Source organism: Agelaius tricolor, unplaced genomic scaffold, assembly GCF_023055355.1.
Source record: "Agelaius tricolor isolate 1412-34295 unplaced genomic scaffold, bAgeTri1.0.p SCAF_5, whole genome shotgun sequence".
NCBI classification, from domain to species: domain Eukaryota; kingdom Metazoa; phylum Chordata; class Aves; order Passeriformes; family Icteridae; genus Agelaius; species Agelaius tricolor.
This window is the reverse complement of record NW_027269265.1, coordinates 36,258,438-36,282,374: the sequence shown is the minus strand read 5'-3', so window position 1 is coordinate 36,282,374 and position 23,937 is coordinate 36,258,438. Positions and strand designations below refer to the sequence as shown.

Sequence of the window (23,937 nt, the reverse complement as noted above, 5' to 3'; positions counted from 1 at the left end):
TTCTTTAGAAATTGCATGTATGATGCTCTTCCTTAAAAGCTTGCGCATTGCCACTGAAAATACCTGCTCCATATGTTGATCACAGAGAAAAAACAGTAAGAAATATAAACATTCAGCACATCTAGGATTTTGTTAAAATGAACGTAGTTCAAGCAGGAACTTGAATGAACTAGTTCAAGCAGATCTTCATCACCTTGGGATGAACATCTCAATTCTTGTACCCAAAGAGCCCAATATTAAATTTCAGGCACAATTAAGGAGGAGATATAAGGTTCTGTGGTCTTCTGAGAAAGGCTAACCCCACATCTTCACAAATACAGCAAGGACTTCAAATGATCATGAAATCCACAGTCCCCACTTTGTGTTTCACAACATTTTGCTGCAGCTCATTCACTCAAGCATAAAGCCTAGAAATCTAAAATTAAGTCTGATGGACTCTAAGTTGTTTGACAACCTGTACTTATACAGCACAAACTATACTCCTTTTTTGACACTGATCTCATGAACAGCAAAAATAAAAGTCAGGTCCCATTTCAATGTCTCATGTTTAACCTGGTCTCTTACTCATGGTAACACAAAACCACGTATATATCACCTCTTGGAATTTCAGCTTGCTCTCCTTCAATGCAAATTTCCTTTACATAACTTCACTTTTGTGAATGATTTTGACTGTACTGAATGCAACTTCAGAGAAATGTAGCTAGGATTAGAAATAACTAGATCAGAGACACATGTAAGGAAGTGGATTTTCATTATAAGCCATTTTTTCCTGTATGAACCTTCCAATTTAGCCTACCTGGAAAACACTGATAAAAACAAAGAGAAGAGATTGTGCCACAGAAATGAAACTACTTCTATTTTTGATAACATCTTTGAACACCTTATCAAGTAATAGGTTAGAAGAATCTAAGTAACAGCATAGATGCTGTATTATGAATCTGAATAGTTTACATTGGAGATTATTCATCATTGTTGTCTAGAAAACAAATGGATTTCAACCATAATGCAGAGCATATAATAGTTAAAATACTCCTCTACATAACTTTGTACATTGAGATTTTTATTACACAAGAAATACTGCCATGTCTTCTTTTCTTTTTTCCCTTAATTAACAGGATTCTTCTTCTAATTTTCTTCAGAACATTTCTGTTAGTAGACTTCAACCTATCTACCTCTACCTTTCACCTTTTCAGGAATCAGTTCTTAAAAACCATTTACCGAGAATAAGCATAAAGAGCAATATCATTAGCACCCAAATGGTGCCCAAAGCTTCAACAAAGCAGTGAGAACATGATGACAACCAGCAGCCTGTAACATTAAGAGCAAGAAGTACTGGCCATATCTATGTAAAAGATGTCTTGACTGCTTGCTTAGGTCTATAATAAACCACTTTTTTTTTTAAAGTATGTATCACACAGCACATGAGACCAACAACATAAAGTTTCCCTTTCTAGAGGCTAAAAGTATCTGCCAAACAGTACAGCCAGTTTCTTCAAGAAGAAACAAAACTAGATGCACTCAACTAGATCAGTTTCAGGGCATATAAATATTAAATTCTGTACTGTTAACTTCTTTTAGAAATTTATGTAGACAGTGTAGGAATTTGCATCTGTAAAATACTAGGACAGGTTTCACATGGAGCGTATCTTTACATAAGAAAAAGGCATCCTACCATTCCTTACAGTATGACCAAGATACAGCCTCCATGGATAACTGATAGTTTACCAACCATTTTCCAGCTCTTCTCCTTTCCCATACTGACAGACACCACTATAACACTCTTGGTAAAATGAACTGTGAGGTGCCAAAGTGCCTCCAAATAAAAACTGAGTAATCTACGAGAAGTTACTTTATTTCCTTTTTTTTTAAATATACATATACAAGATATTTTATTTCAAAAGCACAAGAACATTATACAAGTTTCAAATTTACATTTTTGCAATTTAAGATACCAGTATGTGCATTATCAAATAACTTCTGTCAGCTTGGATGGAACAGAAATAAGTGGCATAAGCATCTTGCAGTCACTAAATACAGATTATACTCACAGTGAACAAAACTGCATAGTAATTTATGAAATGAAAGATGACCACGCTAGTCAGTGAATTATAGGGGAGCCCATTTGCTAAATTAGTATGTGCAAATGTAGACTCAACTTTCCTCTCCCACTTCTTTAGCTACAAAGAGATTTCCAGAGCTTTAAAGAAGCTCACTTGCTCTTACCAAATCCTTGTATACTACAGTTCAGACAGAAAACAAAATAAAGTGATCTCACTGTATATTGGAAAATGGAAATTTTGTATCAGTGAAGTGCAAGATAACTGAAAGGTCTTGATAACTGAATATGTAAATATCAGAGGTAATCAGTAAGAGAATACAGGTTTGGTACCAATGAGGCATTTGCCAGTCTTAATTCAATATTTTTGTTTGTAAGCAGTGTTTTGATGATATAAAAATCACCAGCGCATGCAAGTTTTCATGACAATTGTTCTAAATTCAGTATGTGTTTCAAACATGTTTTAGAGAAGACTAACAGCATTAACATTTGTCTTCTAAGAGTTTAATATTCAGGTTTAAAATCTGACAGAATCAAAATAAGGAGAATGGTCTTAATTTCAAGAAAGAGAATACCTGGAAAACATATCAAAGCCAACTTTTTATATCACTGGGGAAGGATTACAGCAGAAGTTTTTAAAAAGTGTTTGAAACCACAACAATGTTTGAGATCATTGGTATTCCATATTTAGATTAGTTATGGTGCTGGTCAGTGCACTCATACATACATACTCAAAAAACATTTTTAAAAAACCCAGAAGAATGGTATTTAAATCTAAATCATTAATTGTGATTCTACTACCTCTCACGTAATTGTGGGAAAAGAAAACAAAACAAAAAAGAAATCAGAAATCACATAAAAACACTCAGACATTAATTTGAAAAAGTCCCCTTGAAAGCCTGATTAAAATGGCACCAAAGAATCTACAAATAGCAAAGAGGCAAGGAAATGGAGGGTCGTGACAACTTCAAACTTTCTCAGGAGATGCCATTTCCATGTGAAAGAGTTTTTATCCATCACATTACAAATTCTCTCATGTATATTATGGCTGAAATTCAGAAAACAGAACAACAAACATTTAGAACTGAAGCACAATCACATATCATTGAGAGAGAGTTCAATCACAATGTGCTATTAACTACTGAAGGGCAAAGAGACAGATTTAGCCACCTTTTCTTCCCTTTTCTGCTCTACCTGGCATGGAACCACTGAACATGCCTCCCAAAACACACAATTTCATTTATGCAGACTTCAAAACATGCTCAAACAACAGTGACAGAGGATAATGAGTGGAAAAATCCCTTGGATAAGGGCAAACTTATTTCTGATTCTAAAACTTGCTGGTTTTGGGCCTTGATTTAAGTCCAGTGACAGCTTTGAAGGCTGTTTATTTCACTGAGGTCTCTGGCTTGGTAGCTTACAGAGCTACACCACAACTACATATCTGCAGTATTTTCACTTTTGATTCTTGGGGAAGGTCTCCGAAGACAAACTGTAAAAGAAGTAAAACTAACCACAACCTAGGCAAATGGTGAAGCCCCAGACCTCCTATGATATACATTAATGGAGGACAATTTCATTAGATAAAGTGCAGTTCTGGCAATGCAAAAAGCACAGACTTAATTTTTTGATGCAACAAGCAAGATGGTAATCCGTCCATGCACCTTCTATTCCACACTTCTCATTTAAAGAATTCAACAATGAAAACTCTTCATTAAATCCCAAGGTATATCTGAATGCAAGCTTTTTCTGTAAAACTTATTTTTTATTTTACCTGTTGCTGCAGATGACTAAAGACCTTGCACCTTCCACTCCAATAAGGTCTCAATCTATTTAAAGCTTCACTAAGCTTGGGAAAAGAACCCAGGAAGAAAGTAAAGGAGGCTTTTCCTTGGCAACACCATTTAGATATGTTCTCAAGGCATGGAAGAGACAAATGTGGTGTGTGCTCTGAAAAACAGCATTTGGGAACTGTCCTCATGAAAACACATAAAACAATCTGAACTTCTGAAAAAACTGAAATATTTCTGGTTCAGTAATAATTACAGAATGTGATTTTCCTTTTTTTGGAAAGGAAAAAAGAGGAAAATATATGATACGAGTTTCTGTTTCAATGCATGTGTGATACATCCAATCTAGAGAATCCATCAATTAATTGTCTGAACTACAGAAACCACTTGAGTAGATTTTTTACTGCCACCTTCCTTTCCTTTTCCAAAGTACTGCCACAGGTCAGAGTTTTCGCTAAAATCAAGAGACTCAGAGCAGCTGCCAGTTGAATCCAAAGAAGATCTGATTTGTTTCTTGGCTCCTGGCAATCTCCTCTATGATGCAGTGCTGCTGCCACAGCAGATGGAGCTTCCGGTAACGCTCCTGACATAAGTGCAGGGGATTCCCTCTTCTTCAGAGGAAAAGAGAACAACCAGTTAGCATATCAGAATAGCAACTGATAAACTGTCCAATTAATAGGCTAACATTAACTCTAGACTAATTAAATACTAATTAAATTCCAAACAAGTCTATCGGAAATGAAAAAATATCTCTACTTGTGACAAGCAATGACTGCCATTTCTATGATGATATTTCAGCAATGGCAGTTCTCATGTTTCTGATGAAATGCATACAAAGCATTCTTGAGACAAGTAAGAAAAGTTTAACAGTACTAAAAAAGTGTATTTTCTCATTATAAACTACCCACTTCTGACTGGAAACTGCCATCAGTTCCCCAGGTCAAGACATGCATTACATACAGTGCTGTACACACTAGCCAGAAGAATGTTGTTGTCCAATGAGTATAAGAAGGAAAGAAAGATAAAAATGGAGAGGTAGGAAGTCAGGCATTTACTTACTTTAGACCTGGATCTGTTTCTCCATATTCATCCAAATAGGGTGCAGGATATAAGCAGCCCCTGGTTTTACCTTCAATGAGGACAACTTTGCATTCCCTGATTCTTAAAGAAAAGAATAGCTACATTTAAAATACAACTCCAGTCAGGATCTTCCCTTTCTGGTGAGCTATAATTTATGTCAAAGTGTTGTTTCTTTATCTCAGACAAAAAGAATCAAACGCTTTGACAATGTTGTGAATTCTGGCTACTTACTTGAGAAACATGCAGACTCCAGCTCCACATTGAAGAGCATGAGAAGTACAGGCTCCCAGCTCCTCCCCATTCACCAGCTCCTGACAGCAAGTGTTCTGGGAACACAGCATTGCCCCACAGAATAAACACAATACCGGGTGCTTTTGTTCATCATCAGAAGACCGTGGGCATCTAAAAGAAGCGTAACCAGCATGTCACAGCAGAAACCAAAACTTTAAAAGAAATTTTAACTAAAGGTTAATGCTCCTTAAGAAAACCCCCAAAAGACCTATCCAACCAATTAAAAACCCCAAATCACAATCAAACAAAAGCCTATGACATATCACAATCAAATAACATATCTGCCTCCTTATGTTGTATTTTCACACTGTTTAAAATTAATTATCTGCAAGATATCTCCTTTGAGTAGGAGGTTGAACTAGATGACCAACAGAAGTCCCTTCTGACCTCAATTATCCTATGATTCACACTTCTTGGCAAAAAACAGTGCCATCATCTGAGCTTGTTGTGTCCAGTGCAAAAATAATTTTCAGGCCTATGGCCAAACCAAATGCACATTCCGCAGGAGAAAAGTGACCAGCAGTCTAAGCTATAAAAATTTTATATGCTGTCTTATCAAACACAAGTGACTTCATTTAGCAAGCTGTTGTGCTTCACATTTAAAATGAACAGGTACTAGTGTAGGTCAGTATAACCATAACAATGCCTTCTATACAAAATAATTTCTGTATTCTTTCAATACCAGTTACAGTAACTGCAAGAATATAAAATTCACTAAAAGTGACAAAACACCTAAGAAAATAACTAAATATGCCACATCTTACCTAAACTGAGAGGCTTGATTCAGAAGGCAACTGTAGTCTTCAGGAAGCTCTATTAAATGATTTCTTTTCCTAGGATACCTGGGTAAGTGGAATAGAAGTATTATGAGAATAATAAAGATCGAAGCAAAAAATGGACTAAATAACCATAAACTCCTGCTAAGCTTTTGGTCATTTCTGCAGAGGTCCACAATCCTAGAGCAATTCTTCAGTCCCAGAATCTCAAATGAGATGCTCCACACGGGAGCTTCAACATTTCTATATTCCAGCAAAGGTGCTGATCTTAAATTTCACATGTAACCTACATGGATGAAGACATTTCCTATTTCAGTTAGCTTTTGGTCTTTCCTAGAGCAGGACAGATTACTTGTCTAACAATGTTGTACAATCTCAATAAAGAGTCAATGTATGAGGAACAATACAGTGGAAAGAGATTTAAAGAGAAATGTACTTCTAGCAGTAGGGCAGAAGGAATAAAACATGACGTCTCTGACTTGCCCACAATAAGCATTTCATTCTTTCAAGTGTTTTAAGTCAAAACCAGAAGAAAACAACAACAACAAGCTTACCTTATTGCAATGCTTTTCCCTTTCAAACAACTTAACACCACTGGATCAGCACACCACCTATTTCAAACAAACATTTGCAGATTACAGTACTTGATAAAAATATACGTTTAGGTTCATTAAATTAAACTAGTAAGTGATAAGCAAACACAAAACACTGATAAAAAGCACTGACAGTTCTACCTAAAACTTTCCAAGAAAAAAAACAGGGGTGTTTTATAATAGTTTTCATCAGGAGAATGTTTTGCATACAGGAGGAAAAACCTATGTGAAAAAAGACTTAAAAATACCAAAAAAAGACTTAAAAATACCATCATGCACATAAAGCCACTAGATTTACACAGAGTTAAACAATGCAAGTAGTCTTCAGACATACTCAGTTCCTCAATGAGGGATACAAAACACAGCACCTTTTGAAATACATATGCTAGAAGATACAGCAGAAATAAATATTGTGTATTCTAAGAGAAAAATATTTGTTGCTTTTATTAAATAACCACCACCTAAAGGCTATTTTACAATGGTTTATTACATAATTGCTTAGAATGGCCAAATGTGTCCATCAAAAAAATGGCAGGTAGTGGCCAGCTACAGAAGAGAGGAGCTGGTATATTTAAGATGTCTTTTAAGTTATTTCTACAAAAAAAAAAGGAGAAGGGAGAAAGAACTGCAGCAGATGGTCAATCTAGTATGCTTCATTTAACACATTTCTCAACAATCATCGAATTCAGTCTTCTGAAATAAGAATCTGTGAAAAAACATATGGGAACCTGCATGATGATTTGGCAACTGTTACTATTATGTTAAATACGCAGCCTCCTACTTGAAACCTCTTTTTCTGTAGCACAGTAACTATTTGTTAATCCTGCTTCTAGTGATCTTTCCCTATGTTCACAAGCATCATATTTGTATTCTCTTAGAAACACTTCTATGTCTTTAAGCAAATATGTAAGAACAAGTAAAAAAAATTCATTTAATAGTTTACTTGTAAAAACGAATCTATTAATTTATATGTAATAATATACACTACAAATGGAATTGATAATAATAAAACTGTATGTAGTGAACTGTTTAGGTCAGCTATATGGACTATTGGAAATCAACAGTTCAAATGTAATGTCCCTAAATTGAAGAAATCTAGACCACAAAGATTAAAACAACTAGAGGTTAAAAAAGCCAACCAAACAACAATGAAGTAAAAGCTAATGTGAGTCAGAGAATTCCGCCAAGAACCAGGAATAATCATTATTGCCAGCAGGTGCTCAAATGGTCATGTTAAATACACAGTCTCCAACACAATATAGCTGCTCTAGTCTTAACTGGGGATGAGGTATGGTGTGTCCATTCATTTAATTTGAGGTTTTGAATGCAGAATTTAAACAATTCTTTCTTTACTGCTAAAGAAAATGTTTTCTTTACTACTACTTTCACAAACTGAAAGAAGCGAAATTTAGGTGAGAAATTAGGAAGAAATTCTTTCCTCTGAGGATGGTAAGATACTGGAACAGGTTGCCCAGAGAAGTTTTGGATGCCCCAACCCTGGAAGTGTTCAAGTCCAGGTTGAATAAGTCTTGGAGCAGCCTGCTTTAGTGGAAGGTGTCCCTGCCCATGGCAGGTTGCCGAGAATCCAGATGGTCTTTAAGGTTCCTCCCAACCCTCTAACATTCTATGATTCCATGACTGCAGATGGCAAGGCACATAATGCTCAAATTGTACCTTTTAACCATTAAGCCAATTTCAACATCCACCAGTCTATTTTGCAAATGTTGAGAAGAAATAAAACAAAGCCTCACCCTGCTAGCTACATGATTTTCCACATTCTCATTTTATAGCTCGTATAATCAGCACTTTTGCTGAGGACGGATTAAAAATAGGTAAATGAGCACTGAGTGCCGTATCAAACATGCAATGGTTTAAAATAACTTCTGTCTGTATGGTTTCATATAGGTCTGCAAGCACTAGTCCCTTAAACTATAATTAGTTAATACTGGAATTATCATAAAATAGAGAGTGCTTTATGTTTCTGAAGTGCTTTAAGAGATTTAGTGTACCTGTACAAAATGTTTAGAACTTCAGTATGAGTTTGAGCTTAGTCATTCATTAACAATTTTGGTCTAGAATTCCCACAGGGCCACCATAATAGAAGAACATGGCCTGTCCAGTCCCAGTTAGTACCTTTGAAGCAGTGGATTTACTGTGTCCCAATATTCATGGAAGAGCAGGAACAAATTTGTAGGTAGAGAGAGGTAACTACAAAGTGCCTTGAATTGCCCTTCTTCAGAAACTGCAAAAGAAAACACGAATGAGTGCTTAAGTGTTTCAGCACTGCTGAATAATTCACTCAAAACTAGAAATCTCCTGATCCCTTTTCCATCGAATAGCCTGTATCCTACAGCTTCATCATAGCGTCTACATCGTACAACTGAATATTATTCTGCCAACTTAATCAGAGCTATCATTTGGATTAGCTGAGGATCTGTTTAAACAAATTTGACATATATAATTAAGTATTTTTTAATGCATAAGTTACTTATTTTAATGCATAATTTGTCACACAAGTGCAGAAGATTTCTGTACTTGCATTTTATTTTTTCACTACCCTTACGATAGTCCTCAATGATATTAAATTTTGTTGTAATCAAGTCAGTGCTAACAATACATAAAATTGGGCTTATTTTATAGTTTGCTGGGTGGTCATTGATTGTCTCTGCTACAGAAAATTACATTGTTGGTTCACCAGAAAGATTCCTCCCTACAGAATCAAAGATCCAGACCCCTGGTAATGATATCCCAGTGTGCAGAGATTTTGACTTGCATATCCTAATAAAATTCTAATTTAATTCACAGTTTATATAAATCAATTTTTCATTTTTGTTGTTATATATGGGTTATATTTTGTCTCAGTTATTCATAAAAATTACTGCTCTTCTTTCCAAATAGTTGATGATTCTGTGTTTCGCTGCATTTTGACACATAACAAAATATTTATTTTTGGGGTTAGTAACAGTAATGTATTAGGATCCTTCAAGGAAGAGGCTTAAGTTTTATATTGTGCTTTGTACCTGTTTGGCTTTGTTTGGCTCAATCCTGGTATCTTTAGCATTTACAACATTAGCACTACAAAAAACACTGGGCTTTCAAAATACATTTCAGGCAATTTCTCAGGTGATGTAACTTAAATTCCTGAAATTATCTTTAAACTGCTGAATATTTATCAACAAGTACTCACTATCAATACATCACTGACAATTCACATATTTGCATCTTCTATGCAGGTCAGGACAACTCAGCCTCAAGTGCCTGTCCCTTCCTCTACGAATTAGTAATTCCTTTACCTTCCAAGTCTTACTTTCATGTATTGACTATTGTTAAATTATTGTGAATATTTAAAAGTTCTTTCAAGACAAAGAAGGTCATACATTTGTTTTCTCCTATGTACCTTGTAGTAGCTCCTCAGGTGGAGAAACTCCCAGCAAATAATGAAAAAATAAAGCAGCACAACGAAGGTAAGGCATGATGCCTTTTTTAACACAATCCCACACAAGCCAGCCTGGAATATCCTGACTGAAGCAACTGTAAAACAGAAATGAGAAAAAGCTGCAGTAGTTCATAGTGCAAATCATTCTAGCACTATCATATTTTGGCTAGCATTGGTAGAATGGTAGCTGTGTAGATGCAACCCTCGTGTGCCCCAAATTCTGTGAAACACAGCCACCAGCACTTGACTTCCAACTTCCCCTTTTTACAAGAAGTGAGTACTGAGTTCATGAACCACACTTGTAATAAATCTTCAAATTAGACAGCTGTACCTGTCAGAAAAGTCTGAAAAATGGGCACTAACACTCAAATAAGCCATAATGTTCAGCTTTACACTTATCCCCCTTTTGTAGTAGGACCATTTCCTTCTTTCTCGTTTCCATTTATAACACAGGAGATCTAAACCAAAATAATCAAAGCAAAGAAAAAAATAAATACTGCAGTTAGATGCATTTCTCTCTACAATGGATACAGGTATTTTTTCATCCTCAGGCTAATGATTCACTCTGCTGTCCACAAAAAGCAGCCACTTTAACTAAAAGCATTTCTTTCACCACTTGCAGTGTTGAGGAGCATGGGAAGAAAGCACAAGGCACTGTGCTAACTCCCCATATAAAATGAGTAATTTTTTCCTGTTGTCTGTGTTGTCCTGGTCAATCCTGTGGATTGCTGTCTTTCCAAGAAAATTTAACACTACAATTGAACTGTTACTTACCCACTGGTGTATTGGCAAACCTCTCTACAGAAAGACTGTGCAGATTGTGCCTCCTCACCATTGTCAGATGAGTGAGCAGTAGGGGATTCTGCACACAAAAAGAAGAGTCCACTGTAAATGCACTACATCCTGACACACTTCTCTTTTACAAATACTAAAACCTTTTTTTTTAATTCAATTGCATTACAGAATTAATTCCATTTTAGTTTGCTTAATTCTTTTCTATTTGCTGTTTTCTGTCTTAAAAATGTTCTCCGGAGACTTAATGCTGTAAGGAAGAATCAGGATTACACTCTCATTGATCATCCTCAGTAAAGAACTGCTTCCTTCCCTTGAACTTCTGAAGTTGTTCTACATAGCTTAAACTACAGAAATTTTTTTAAATGTCTAGATTTTTAAAAAATTCCTATCATACTGAAGAAAAAACAAAGTACTAGCTAGAAAGTCCACAGGCAATTTTTAACTATGTTATGAAGTAGAGAGAAAAATTTAATTCTCTCCTATCAGTTTACAGGATTCTGTATTTCAGATCTGGGTATTTACTAAGTTGAAGAGCAAAGAAAATTTTATTTCCCAAATCCATATGGATTATCATTGTGCAGCTCAGTGATGCTGGCAGAACTTTGATTCTCTTACAAGGAGTGAATAAGGGAAAGTTACCCCTCTAAAATGACTGACTGGAGCAAGTACTGATATATCAATAACTATTTTGTTTTCTTAGCCTAAGCACACAGAAGTGATATAATAAAATGCTCTGAACTTGATGTAATGCTACTTCATTTTTACCAGAAAACAGTTATTACTACCTAGGCCTAAGTGTAACCTCTTATGAGGACATTTATACCTGGAAGACACTAATGGTATCAAGCCATTATTTTTAAGAAACTGTGCAAAAATGCCAGAAAAATGCAACACAAATACATATCTACCTGTTGCTGAAGAGATGACTATTTGCATTATGTGTGCCAGTGTTGTCAGATGGAAGAGGTAGAGGTGGTTATAGGCTGAACTAACTGATGAAGGTTGCAAGTCTACAGCATCTTCCCAGTATAAAGATGGAAAGGATAATACAGCTCCCACCTACAGTGAAGAGGAATAGGCAAATATTAAAGTGCCAAAAATTTGGTAATAGATACAAGGGTAGCAACTATACTCTCACTATACATTTGTATTTTATTTCTGTATTCTGAGTATGTTAATCTATCTTGCTAGTTTTAATGCAAAGTGTAGCAAAAACTCACTGGAAAATATTAACCATTTGAGCACCAGGGCATGTAGGAAACTGAGAGAGAGTTGTATGGTAATTGTCACTTTAGAGATATACCATGCCCAGTTCCTAAAAAGATTAATTTCTGTTCTTTGACGCAAGACAAAGCACATTGAAAAAAGTGGAAAGTGAGACCAAGCATTAGATAGAAGGACAGCCAGGGCAAGACAGATTTTATTTGGTGAGTCTGGTTTTATTGGCTGTTTTGGAATCCATGCTTTGGATTTTTTTGAACGGCAGAAAAATCTGTAATACAGATTTGCATTAAGAACAGAAAGAAGAGGCTAAGAAAAATACAGAAGGTAATGAGAGTCGATGTAAAGAAATCAGAGTATGAGATACTGATTGAGACAAAGGGAAAGTGAGGGAAAGAGACTGAGTGTGTTTCTTAAGTTGTTTTTTTTAATCCTTAATAACAATGGAAGCGGTAAAAAGAAGATTGAGATTGCAAGAAGGAAATTTAATAAGAACAAGACAGCAAAGATTTGAAAGTTAGCAGAACTAAAAGTAAACACAGCAGTCATATGCAATCATTTGATTGTTACTCATATATAATCATTTGACTCATGCAAGTGAACAGATACTATTTACAGAGTACAGTAGACAAAAACTTGTGCTCAAAAGAAAGTATTAATATGAAGAATAAAATGAACCTGCTTACCAAAATGTGGAACATATCTACTTCTAAGAGTGATGGAGTGTCCTCCCCTTTATAGTTTGGTAGGAGAACTACAAAATAAAGGTATCAGTTAAATATTTAGCACGTATTTTCTTCTTTTGAATTGAACTGTAGTATCAGAATCTGATTTTAGAGCCTCTATCATTTCTGTGTTTTCATCAAACAAAGGTCCACATCCCTAAGTAAGGGTCTGTTTAATTAACTGCTTACCACTGGTTTGATTGTGCATGTTAAACTATTTCCACATGCACTAACAGTTAACAATTTTAATTAATATATCTTCAAAATTCTGAGACATAAATATTTATTTCTCCACCTCTAATTAATTAATCACACATAGTGTTAAAGGTGAAGGTCCTTAGGCACCTCAACACTAGATGCCTCACAACCTTGCCCAATACAAAAGCCTAAGAACCCCATATAAGACTCTTAGACTAACACAATCAATAAGAAACTAGGGGGAAACTAGTTTCCCCCTACATGCCTCAAACTAGCTCTCCCTGGGACTGAAATATCTTAAGCTAGGCTTCAAGCAGAATTTTGAAAGTACTGAAAGTCACAGAATTATAGAATGGTTTGCATTGAAAGGGAGCTTAAAGATGATCCAGTTCCATCTCCCCTGCCAAAGGCAGGAATGTGACTCACTACATCAGGTTGCCCAGAGCTCCCTCCAATCTGACCTTTAACACTTCCAGGGATGGGGCAACCACTTCTTTGAGCAGCCTGTTTCAGTGCCCCACCACCCCCACAGTACAGAATTTCTGTCTAATAGTTAACCTAAACCTATTTTGTTTCAGTTTAAAACCATTCCACTTACGTCCTGCCCCTATCTACCTCTCTAATAAGTCCCTTTCCCTCCTTTTTATAAGCCCTCCTAGGATACTGGAAGGCTGCGATGAAGCCTCCCCAGAGCCTGCTCTCCTCCATGCTAAGAAGATGAGGTCTCACAATTAAGAAATACCTATTTTGTGGCTTTATTCACCTGTTTAGAAGAGAATTTGAGTAATTCTGAACATTGTCAGAAACAGTTGTTACCCATCTGTTCCAGACTTGACTATCTGTAGGTCTGGGTAACCTGGGGTGAGTTCCATCTACACACCATGATTTCAGGCAACTGAAGTTGCACTGCTGTCAATTACTCTGGCCCTGGCTTCTGTGCTGTGCTAACCTGTGTGTCACTTTGGAACAGAAACTTCCACAACACAAAAGGCAGTAAATAAAAGGACTACAGTACCTCCTAGAAGACGAATCAGGTGTTTCTGTATCAGAAGCTGTGGGGATGTTGTTCTCTGAGCAGCTGCAAACTGCACTAATGCTTTAAGGCCGCTGTGCTAGAGCGCAAGAGAAAAGGGTTGAATGGGGAAAAAAGGCTAAATATAAGAGTGATATAGAACTGTAAAAACATATCTACTTCTACATAAACATAAAAGACATTTACAAATTAATTTAATATGAACATCCATATATAAGCAGATATTATTCTTTCAAAGTGTTCTTTATGCTATGAATCCACACATTGAGAGATATCCCTCAACAGAGAATGATCTTGATGTTAGCAGTTTTGACAGGTTTATAGATGCATGTATATTATAAATATTTTTTTGTTTAAAATATATTGCATATCTTACTCATCCATACCTGTCTATTTTGTAGGGATCCAAATAAAGGCTTGCCCTCTGTTTCCAAGAGGTTTTCTTAAAATTAAACACAGAAAAAATTAAGTTGTTTTTTTTTTCTACACAACCTAATATTAATTTATTCTTATTATATACACTCCTTTTTAAAGTTCACCCAAATTGTTGTAACAGAATTCTCTTGAAAAAACCAAATCTGTCTTAAATGGCACTGATCATTTCCAAGATAAATTATTGCAATAAGCAATTTTAAAATTTTCAGTTTTCAGACTTTGCAAACAAAGGATTTAAAGGAATGTTGCTTCACTTGAATGATGATAAAACATTCATTCTATGGATTCAGATTTATTTTCAGTTACCCTTATGCAATGTTCAAAACCATCAAGTTACATTTACAGAGATGCTATGCAGCCATCTTACCCTCATATTTATCATAGAATGTTAAGGGGCTGAAATGGACTCTTGAAGTTCATCTAATTCCCACTCCCCTGCCATGGGCAGGGACACCCTCACTAGATAGACCACATTGCTTAAGGCCTCATCCAACCTGGCCTTGAACACTGCCAGGGCTGGGGCAGCCACAATTTGCCTTGGCCACCTGGCAAAACTTGCACTACTGCATTTGACTGCAGTTTAACAGGAATACTTCGAATACAAAACTCCCAAGTTGGAATACAGCTCATCTTTCCTCCCTGAGTGCTTTGGTTCTGAAGGAATAATCAGGAAAAAATAAGCCAATAAAAAAATAAGAAATCAAATTAACTCAATTGAGTAAAAAGGTATCAGTTCAAATGGTTTTGTACTTCAGTCACTTTCCAGAGATGAAACAGTACACCTGGAATGTTTAAAATTTTATTTCATTGGGAGATTTTGGTTTGGAGGCTTTTTGTTGTGGGGTTTTGGTTCTGGCAGGTTTTGAGTTTGTTTCTTTTTTCAGGAGTCTGGCTTTTAACAATGATACCAATTCACTTCCCTTAGGTCAATGATGTTTTGAACCTCCTCTAGAGGTTCCTCTGAAGTTCCTTGTCTAGGCAGCTTGGCTATATGCCCATTAAATGGTTTCAATAATACACTATAACTAGACCCTAGACCAGCATACTGAAGCTATGCAGGCAGTTTTGCTTTACAATTCCACAAAAGTCTGCTCCATTTGCAAACAAAAATGATTCCAAGGAAGTGGTGTGGCCAAGTCAAACTCTCACAGTGATCCCTCTGGCTTTATACTCTTCTCCTCAAGAGTACCTGAATTTTCTTCTACTAACACAGGCCTTCAATATCAGACCTTTGACAACAGTTATTGCATTTATGCACTTACTGGCTAACTCCTCCTTGACAGCCACCAATATCCTTTTCCATATATCAAACAAAACCTATCTGCACAGTATTAAGGACAGTAATGTTAATAAAGTGGGTGACCTATTTCAACCTATTTGAAAATATAGAATCCATCACTAAAGATGAAATCAGTTCTATTTCTGTTTTATCAGAATATTCCCAATCTACCTAAAAACCTTCTGAACTCCTGATACTCCATTAGAGATTCAAGGTAGACTAAACTTGTACTTCTACATCTTCATCAAGAAATACTTGGTATAGTTGACAAATCACCTGTATGGACATGTACAATTATGATCTCAATCCCTTCATCATGCATTTTAGACCTAGATCTTGCCTTTTTCCCTATCTGGAAGCATCTACAGATTTTTCTACAGCTTCATGTTCATTACACAAACTTAATTGTGTATGTAGTACAGAAACGAAATAAAATAGGTACATTATCCCACACAATGAAAATTTTTTTCTGCTAATCTTTTTGCCTTGAGAGATTCATGGCAGATAATGCTTGGTAGTTTTTTGGTGGTTTTTGTTTCTTTTTCTACCAGGTATCTACTTAGCAGTTTCAGAATACAAGAGACTTTCTACTACAAATCCCATGAAAATTTTTTAAAGAATACAGATAGAACCAAATAAGGAGACAGAGTACTATTTCACAGCTATTAGACATTTAGTGTAGCAGATGCCTGCAAGTCAATGATCTTTGGCAACCTGAAAATATTAATTGAACATGCTTAGTGTTACAATGTGGAACATGATCACTAACTGCTGTCTCAAATAAAATTCAATGTTGGCATTCCATACCATATTTCATGAGCTACTATGTAAGAACAACCTCCTACTATTTATATTGGTTTATAGATAATAATTCTATTATATATGTAATTACATATAATTTAATTTGCTATACTATTACATATGGCTTGCACTTATGTAGAACTATTACTTGTAAAATCACATTGTATAAAGTTAAACAATCAAGCAACTGTAACATTTTCAATTAATGAGAAGGAATGAACTGAAATTATACTTTACCTATACACTGGATGGTAAAAGCACAAGTGCTCCAGGTCATCATAGGAATCCGGGAATCAGCTTCATTTGGAGCAACTTTGAGCCCAACTCTGTAAATGGTGGTGGCAAAGAGAATAAGCATCTCTTTGATACTGCTTGAGTACTTGGCTCTGCAAAACCAACATGAGAAAATTTCAGTCTCAATTATTAATAGTGATAATTACTTACTGGCTAATCAATCACTATCAAAGTCTAAGTACAAACCAGGACAGTTATTTAGGAAAGAAATATTGAGAACAAAGACCCTTTGTCTGGACAGAGATGAAAAAAAAAAAATCCCTAGTTTTCAGTAGTAAACCAAGGACTTTGGCAAAAAAGGCTTTACAAATTGAGAGATTAAGAGCTGCCAGGCTGGAAGATATTATTTCTGTGTATGACATTATAATTCACATTAGAAAAATGCAAACATTTTAAAGCAAAATACAGTGAAAATAAACATTGTTTACTTGTAACAGTAATTTTAAGTCCTGAAGTGAAAAGAGTAAGGTGCTAAAAATGGAAGACATTTCAAGTGTGTTTTTAAACACATTTTTTAGCACTTAAGCTCTTTCCTAATTACATCAGGTGAGTTCATGTAAATGTAGTTTTATGTAAGCAAGTGTTTAGCAGTTTTAATGGCTTGTGGGTTTTTTTCCAAGTCATACATAGGATTTTCTAATAGAAATATATGACATTCATATTAATTCTCTGTATCTCTATGGACAAAACAATTGTACCCAAAAATCTGGGGTTTAGCCAGGTTCACACTTAAACAACACTGTTTAACTTTAAACTACAGAATCTTTCCCATGAAGATCAGTTATCAAGAAAAAATTTGATTCAGGTTTCTGACAACAGGACTTTTTTTATTTTTGTACAAATAAAAGATATACATGGGTATTTTGCATAACTTTGATGTCAGTCTGAAGTAGCAGAGTACTTACAGCATGATTTAAAAAGAGATAAGGGACAGCTGAGCTCACTTGATAAGCATCTACCATTCATTCTGTTTTAATGGGCAAATGCTTTTGCCCACTGGAATTGAACATGCTTAGTGTTACAATTAGTAATGTGGAACATGATCACCAATTGCTGTCTCAAATAAACTCAATGTTGGCATTGAGTTTAATTTAGAATAGAAGAGAAACAGAACAAGACAAGAGCCCTATCCTTTTAAGTGATCCCCATCCCGTTATTGTGTCCAAAACCACCTGAAATCCATGCCCAGAACAGATGCATGGCAGAAAAATTAAGGCAGACAAACAATAAATAACATGCCTAGAGGCACAGCAAGTAACTCAAATCACAGGAATTGTAGATTAGAAGATTCCAGGCTTCTAGCTTTGTACCAAAAACATAAGAAGTACCAGACTGGATTTGACCAAAAGGTCCACCTAGCTCCTACAGATTCAATATTCAGTGAATGCTTATGGAAAATAATAAGTAAGCCCCTAGTCAGACCAAACAAATCACATCTTTCCTTCAATACACATTCTGAAGTATACCTGGGATATTGAAGGGAAAATTAATATAATGCAGAGAACACTGCTAGTAACACTTACGAGGACTGAACTCCAAAACTAAGGATGGAATGGAATTCCAAAGTTGAGTTCCCCGTTCCCTTGTTGGTGAAAGGTGGAAGACTTTGTTTCTCTCCTAACAGGAAAAAAAAAATACATCTGCATTAAAAAGCTGCTACAGTTTTTTTAAGCAGTTGAAAAAAAGGGAGTAGTGTTTTTATTTGAAACTGATTTGAAAATAATTGCAAACACACCTCACAAGCTAGACTATATTCCATGATTCCTCCTTTAAGTAACTTTTGCCTCTATTCCCCAAAACAGTAGACTCTCTGTGCCTCCTGTTTTCTAAATACTCATACGTACTTTCATTTTGTCCTTTATAATTTAGTTGTTCTCTTTTTTACCACCTCACAGTCCATACAAAAGTTTATTAACCATAAGTATTAGTCTGTTGGCATCCTCTCCAAGTGCACCTAACTTTTTTCCAAAGCAAAGATGGAAAATAATTAACAAAAGCCAGAAAATTGGTGAGGGGACTGAAATCAAGCTATCAACTCAGAAAGGGCAATAACTTTTATCCCCAGCTTTATTTGATACTGTCTTGATTGAGAGCAAAACTCAATTCTTTATTTGAAGTTTTCTACTGGTACTAGTTAAGACATGCACTGATGTCCACAGAACAGCTTAAAAATTAGGATAACAAACCTTTAGCATTTTTCACACTGTAGCCTGATATCCTGACTGTGACAATCTCCAGCCACCTAGCTAGGGACAGGATTTGAGCAACTGCCTCTGCATCCTCACTGAAAAAAAAAATAGAAAGCAGGTTTTACTTTAACATTTAAAGACTCACCTTAACTTAAAAAGCGGAGGACACAATTAGATCCAAACACATCCAAACAGTATTTGCTCAGTTTTACTGGCTTCAGAAATTTTGAGCAAACATTACAAAATGAAGCATAAGGCTAAATACTAGGTCTAGGTACTATCTCATTTGATTTCAGCTCCAAAAAATAGGCAACCCAAAAATGTTTTATAAAAAATAAAGTATTTACTGCCAAAATAAGTATATTTGGCTAAGCAATCAATAAGAAAATATGCAGTATTTTATACAGATGAGTTTTTTTGAAGTTTTTCTTCCAAAACTTTGAAAAGCTGATCAGCCCTAAGGTAGTATTTCCTTTTTTTTTTTTTAAGTAGAGGTTAACCAATCTGGTGTTTCACCTGTTTATTTTTTGAGCCTGCAGTGGAACAACAGGAATCACAGTATTGCACAGAGATTTGCAAAGGGGACAAAGATATTCTCCATTCTCCAAGTCAAATATCTGTTCAACATGCAGACGTTGTCGGAAGTTCAGCTGCATTGCTTCAAAGTACCTACAACATTAAAAAGGAAAGGAGAACATGCAATGGCTCAAAAGCAACATGAACACAAAGGTTCAAGCATAATTGTACAGCAAACACTTATCCAAGGCAACAAAGGAGTCTTTTCCTTTGATTTGTAACTCTTCTACATGCTTGGATGCGAAAATAATAAAACCTTTGAGCACACAGATGAATTCATGCAAAAGTGCATGGTGTATCACAATTGGGAAAATGATAGCAAGTTTCCCTCACTTATATTACCCTTACAAATTTCATTAAGATTTTGCAGAAAAGCAGTCCTTACAATTTTCTACTCTTCCCTCTTATCTTCAACAAAATGAAATACTGCATCTAATAACTCTCATATGCAATTTACTATAGGAAATTTGAAACAGGTATTGAACATATGGTTATTTAATTTTAGGAAGCACTACTGGTAACATTTCACGAATTATTAATCAGCTATTCATTGCAATTACTGGGTATCATGACTAGATAGTGGAACTGTAGTCTTCTTTTAACAGGAAGAGAGAATAATATATATTAGAATATAATATTTCAACTATTTTAAACAAAAAGGAAGTAAGAAACAACTATGATCTTTTTACTGGCTTCATTATAATTTTTGCCCCCTGAGTGGATGCAAGTAAGCTTTCAAATGTCATTATTGTCTCACTGGTATTTATAGGAACAAAAAGATCAAACATTAAATCTTCTTCTCTGGATACAAATTCAGTCTTAATGTTCAGATCAAGTAAGTAGGATCTTAGAGAGAAATATGAAATTTTCTAACTTCCACACCAAGGTAATAACTAGATGATTTTTTTTTTTTTGTTTAAACCGTGTATCTTAAATAAAATAAAATTCCATTTATGTGAGAAGAGAAAGTGTATGTGCACCAGCATCTGCAGAAATTCTAATGAATATAGAACATTTGGAAGTATTTTGTTATAAACGAAAACCCATACACATTCACACAACTATGTTTTTGCAAGCAACTCCTCTTCCTCATACATGGCAACTACAAGGATATTCCACTCATTTTGACTCACTCTGTTTTAGAGGATTTCCAGCACTTGTAGGCTGCACATAAAAAGGTATGGCAGGCATAGTTTGGAGGAATATTAGTAAGTTAGAATGTCTGTGATGTAATAAATAAAAGACTATACTCAAACCTTCTGTGCCATACTGTATGCGAAGAGCCTGTTGTTCATTTTAATCCCATTAACCCATACAGCAAGTCATCTTTTCTTAAAAAGAGCAAAGGAACTGAGCTCCAATGTTGCACAACTTAGATCTATGCAGATGTAGATGGATCTGCCAAGAGCAGATGTATTATACTCAAGGAACATACCTGGGTTTCATTTTAAGTGTGTGCACCTACTTATTCTGTACTGATGTTTTATTGTAAAAAACAGCAGTATACACACAAATAGAATGTAAAATGTGAATGGTAAACACTAGAAGTTTAGTAAGATTTATTTTTTAAAGTAAAACAGTGCAAGTACAAACAACAAACCTCAAGAGAGTGTTTATAACATATGTCATATGTATAAAGAGGCAATTGCAAGATTAGCTTGTGATTGCATGAACCACCTCTTATCTGTTGCTAATACTTCAGTGGGATTATTTCTATTATTACCTCACACTGTTTACATAGTTTAGACTTGCCAGACCTATGTGGAGTGAAACGTAGGATGATTGTATCCCACAAGCCAGGAACCTTGGTCTTTTAATGTCCAGGTTCCATTCAAATCCAAAACACTTGGTCTGAATTGTGGGTCCCCCAAACAACAGAAATCCAATCAAGTCTACAGCAGTTGCATCAATTCTTCACCCTTACTTTTCATTAAGAGTTTCTTCACTGATATGGGAGGAGTCACAAGATTTAACCACTCCTATTCCTCATATTCTGTTCTAGATGCTAGAATCTCTTCTAAACACTTACTGGAATAGATCAGTTTCATCCTTAAGTATTGACCTGGAGAGAGACTTGCAAAGTATTGTTGCTAAAAGTAAACCTACTCAATATGGTTTCTTATTCTTGACCAATTTTACTCCATTGTTTATATTTGCATAAATTAATAAGTCCCTTAGAAATTCTTCTCTGCGTCATAAAAAGCCCTAAAACTTTTGATAATGATTATCTTCATCAAGTCAAAACATCTCTTGTTCCATATTTCATTTTTAGACGAGTACAAATAATTTTGATCCCTTAATTAAACATCCACTTATTGTACCTTGTTTTCAGTGTACTCTTAAGGTGATTTGGAAAATAGATTAATTAAAAACCATTAAAAGGCAGCAAAGACACATCCTTACTTCTGCCAGCAGGCTGCATGCATTACATGACCACAGCTCCCTGTGTGGGTCCCACAAGGTAAGTCAGGGTGCATGAAGAGAGGATCTAGTGTATCTAGAAACACACAGCAGAAAAATTATGGAATGAACAGTCATGTAACTTCCCACCAGTATGAACAGAAATCAACAACAATATATACAGAACATGAACCTTCAGATCTTATTTTCCTACAGTTTGCACAGTCACATTAAAGCTTCACTTGGCTAACTTTTCCAGACCAATCATGCAGCAGAGCAATGACAAGAAATACCCATTTAAACTACTGAAGGTTCTCCATATAAAGAAAAACATGCCAACATTCAAATTGGTTAGGAAGAAAAAAGGGTGCTTCTGTACTGGAACAGATCTGTGGTTGGATTCACTATCACTGAAGCTTTTACTTTATTTTTAAATGAGAATGAAACTACTAAGGACAACTAGAATGACTAATTTATCCAACTAATCCCACATATTTTCAAAACACTAACACAAAAAGCACTGCTGAATAACAAAAATCAAGTCTGTCTTTTACTAATCTTGCACAGTTCTAAACAATAGATATATTATGAGAATATACTGATGTCTTTGTGTTGTATGTGCACCCAAAGTGGGATCCCACTTTCACTTTAAAGGTATCCAAATAATACTGAACAACAGCCGTCCTCCATGCCTCATCTGGGGGACTGTTCATGATTTTGAAAAAACACACTTGTATCTAACAAACTGAAAGAAAAAAAGAACCTAACTTGCACTGAAAATAAAAGAACCTAACTTGCACTGTCTGTTTGGCAGCAGCTGAAGCTGCCCTAAGTTAAATGGAGACTGAAATAAGAAAGTGAAGCTTGGCATAACACTGAATTGCACTTCTGCTGGGGGAACAAGCATTTTTACATTTATTTAGATCTTGAAAGAAAAAAGCTCTTACAGGACTCCTGGTAACTGATGAGCAGCAGAGGACTGTGCATTATAAGTACTATAAACAGCGCCCAAAAACAGCCTCAGAAAAAGGAACTCCATTCCCTTCTTTTTTCAATTATTTCAATAGCTCAACATGCCACTACAGAAAATATACAGGTGTATCTGACCACAACAGCATAGGATTTAATCTGTATTTCAGAGTACCACAGAAAAAAAATGTAATTAGTATATAAAAATAGTATATAGACAAAAATTCTATACAACTGTCTCAAAAATGCCATTACCAGTAGTTTGCTGATAAAGAAAAATGGATCAAGCAGGATTCTGAAGGAGTTTGTCCTAGGCGTAGGACAATTCAGTACTTTTTAATGACCCAGAGGAGAAAACAAAATACCTTATTAGTGAAACAGCTTGGAAAAGATTTACAAACATGATAAAAAATAGGGTAATATCATGGAGAAATATGAAAAAAATGATGAACTTTCCTCTGGTAACAATCAAGAGTTTGATTGCTTCTGAACTAAAGCAGGAATAATGAACTGCACAAACATAATTTAAAGCTATTTTCTACATATAAGTGTCAATAAAAAAAAATAGGACATAGCATTTATTTTGATCCATAAGCTGACCACAAACCACAAAAAAACACCCCCACATCTGAAAATAAGAAGGAGTTTACAAGTTGTGACAGCATCTTTCTTGAAATATTACTAACTTCCTTTTTCAAAAAGAGAACAAAAATGTAAGTGAATTCCTAGGTTCTCCCATATCCTTGTATTTATTTTCTTCTTTCCCTTAAGTAACAGACCAAACTTTCCATCATGTTTAGTCAGCTGCTACTTACAAAAGAAATTCTGCTGGGCTTTGTGTTCCCTGCTACCAATATGCTATTACACAAATGTAACTCTCGTGATTGCATAACTTTCTTGTATTCTATTTTTTGTTCACTCATCAGATGATATCATGTGATCCTTGCTTAGATTTTTTTCATTCTTTATATTGTTGTTTTTATTATTTCCTGGACATTTA

General features: G+C 35.3%; 1 protein-coding gene across 4 annotated transcripts in view; it reads right to left on the bottom strand.

Moving 5' to 3' along the window:
• Positions 1–1,836: 1,836 nt before the first annotated feature.
• UBR1 (ubiquitin protein ligase E3 component n-recognin 1) overlaps positions 1,837–23,937 on the bottom strand; it is a 60,209-nt gene continuing 38,108 nt past the window's right edge. For all 4 annotated transcript variants that reach the window (XM_071427277.1, XM_071427278.1, XM_071427279.1 and 1 more), the window contains 17 exons: positions 21,972–22,065; positions 19,509–19,661; positions 18,990–19,087; positions 18,327–18,420; positions 16,747–16,895; positions 14,381–14,436; positions 13,977–14,073; positions 12,725–12,792; positions 11,726–11,876; positions 10,797–10,884; positions 9,984–10,117; positions 8,720–8,828; positions 6,548–6,604; positions 5,982–6,059; positions 5,158–5,328; positions 4,906–5,007; positions 1,837–4,457 (listed from right to left, as the gene is read on the bottom strand). In XM_071427277.1, coding sequence (XP_071283378.1) covers positions 4,316–4,457; positions 4,906–5,007; positions 5,158–5,328; positions 5,982–6,059; positions 6,548–6,604; positions 8,720–8,828; positions 9,984–10,117; positions 10,797–10,884; positions 11,726–11,876; positions 12,725–12,792; positions 13,977–14,073; positions 14,381–14,436; positions 16,747–16,895; positions 18,327–18,420; positions 18,990–19,087; positions 19,509–19,661; positions 21,972–22,065 — 1,841 coding nt within the window. In that variant the 3' untranslated portion in view covers positions 1,837–4,315. The remainder of the gene's footprint in view (positions 4,458–4,905; positions 5,008–5,157; positions 5,329–5,981; positions 6,060–6,547; positions 6,605–8,719; positions 8,829–9,983; positions 10,118–10,796; positions 10,885–11,725; positions 11,877–12,724; positions 12,793–13,976; positions 14,074–14,380; positions 14,437–16,746; positions 16,896–18,326; positions 18,421–18,989; positions 19,088–19,508; positions 19,662–21,971; positions 22,066–23,937) is intronic.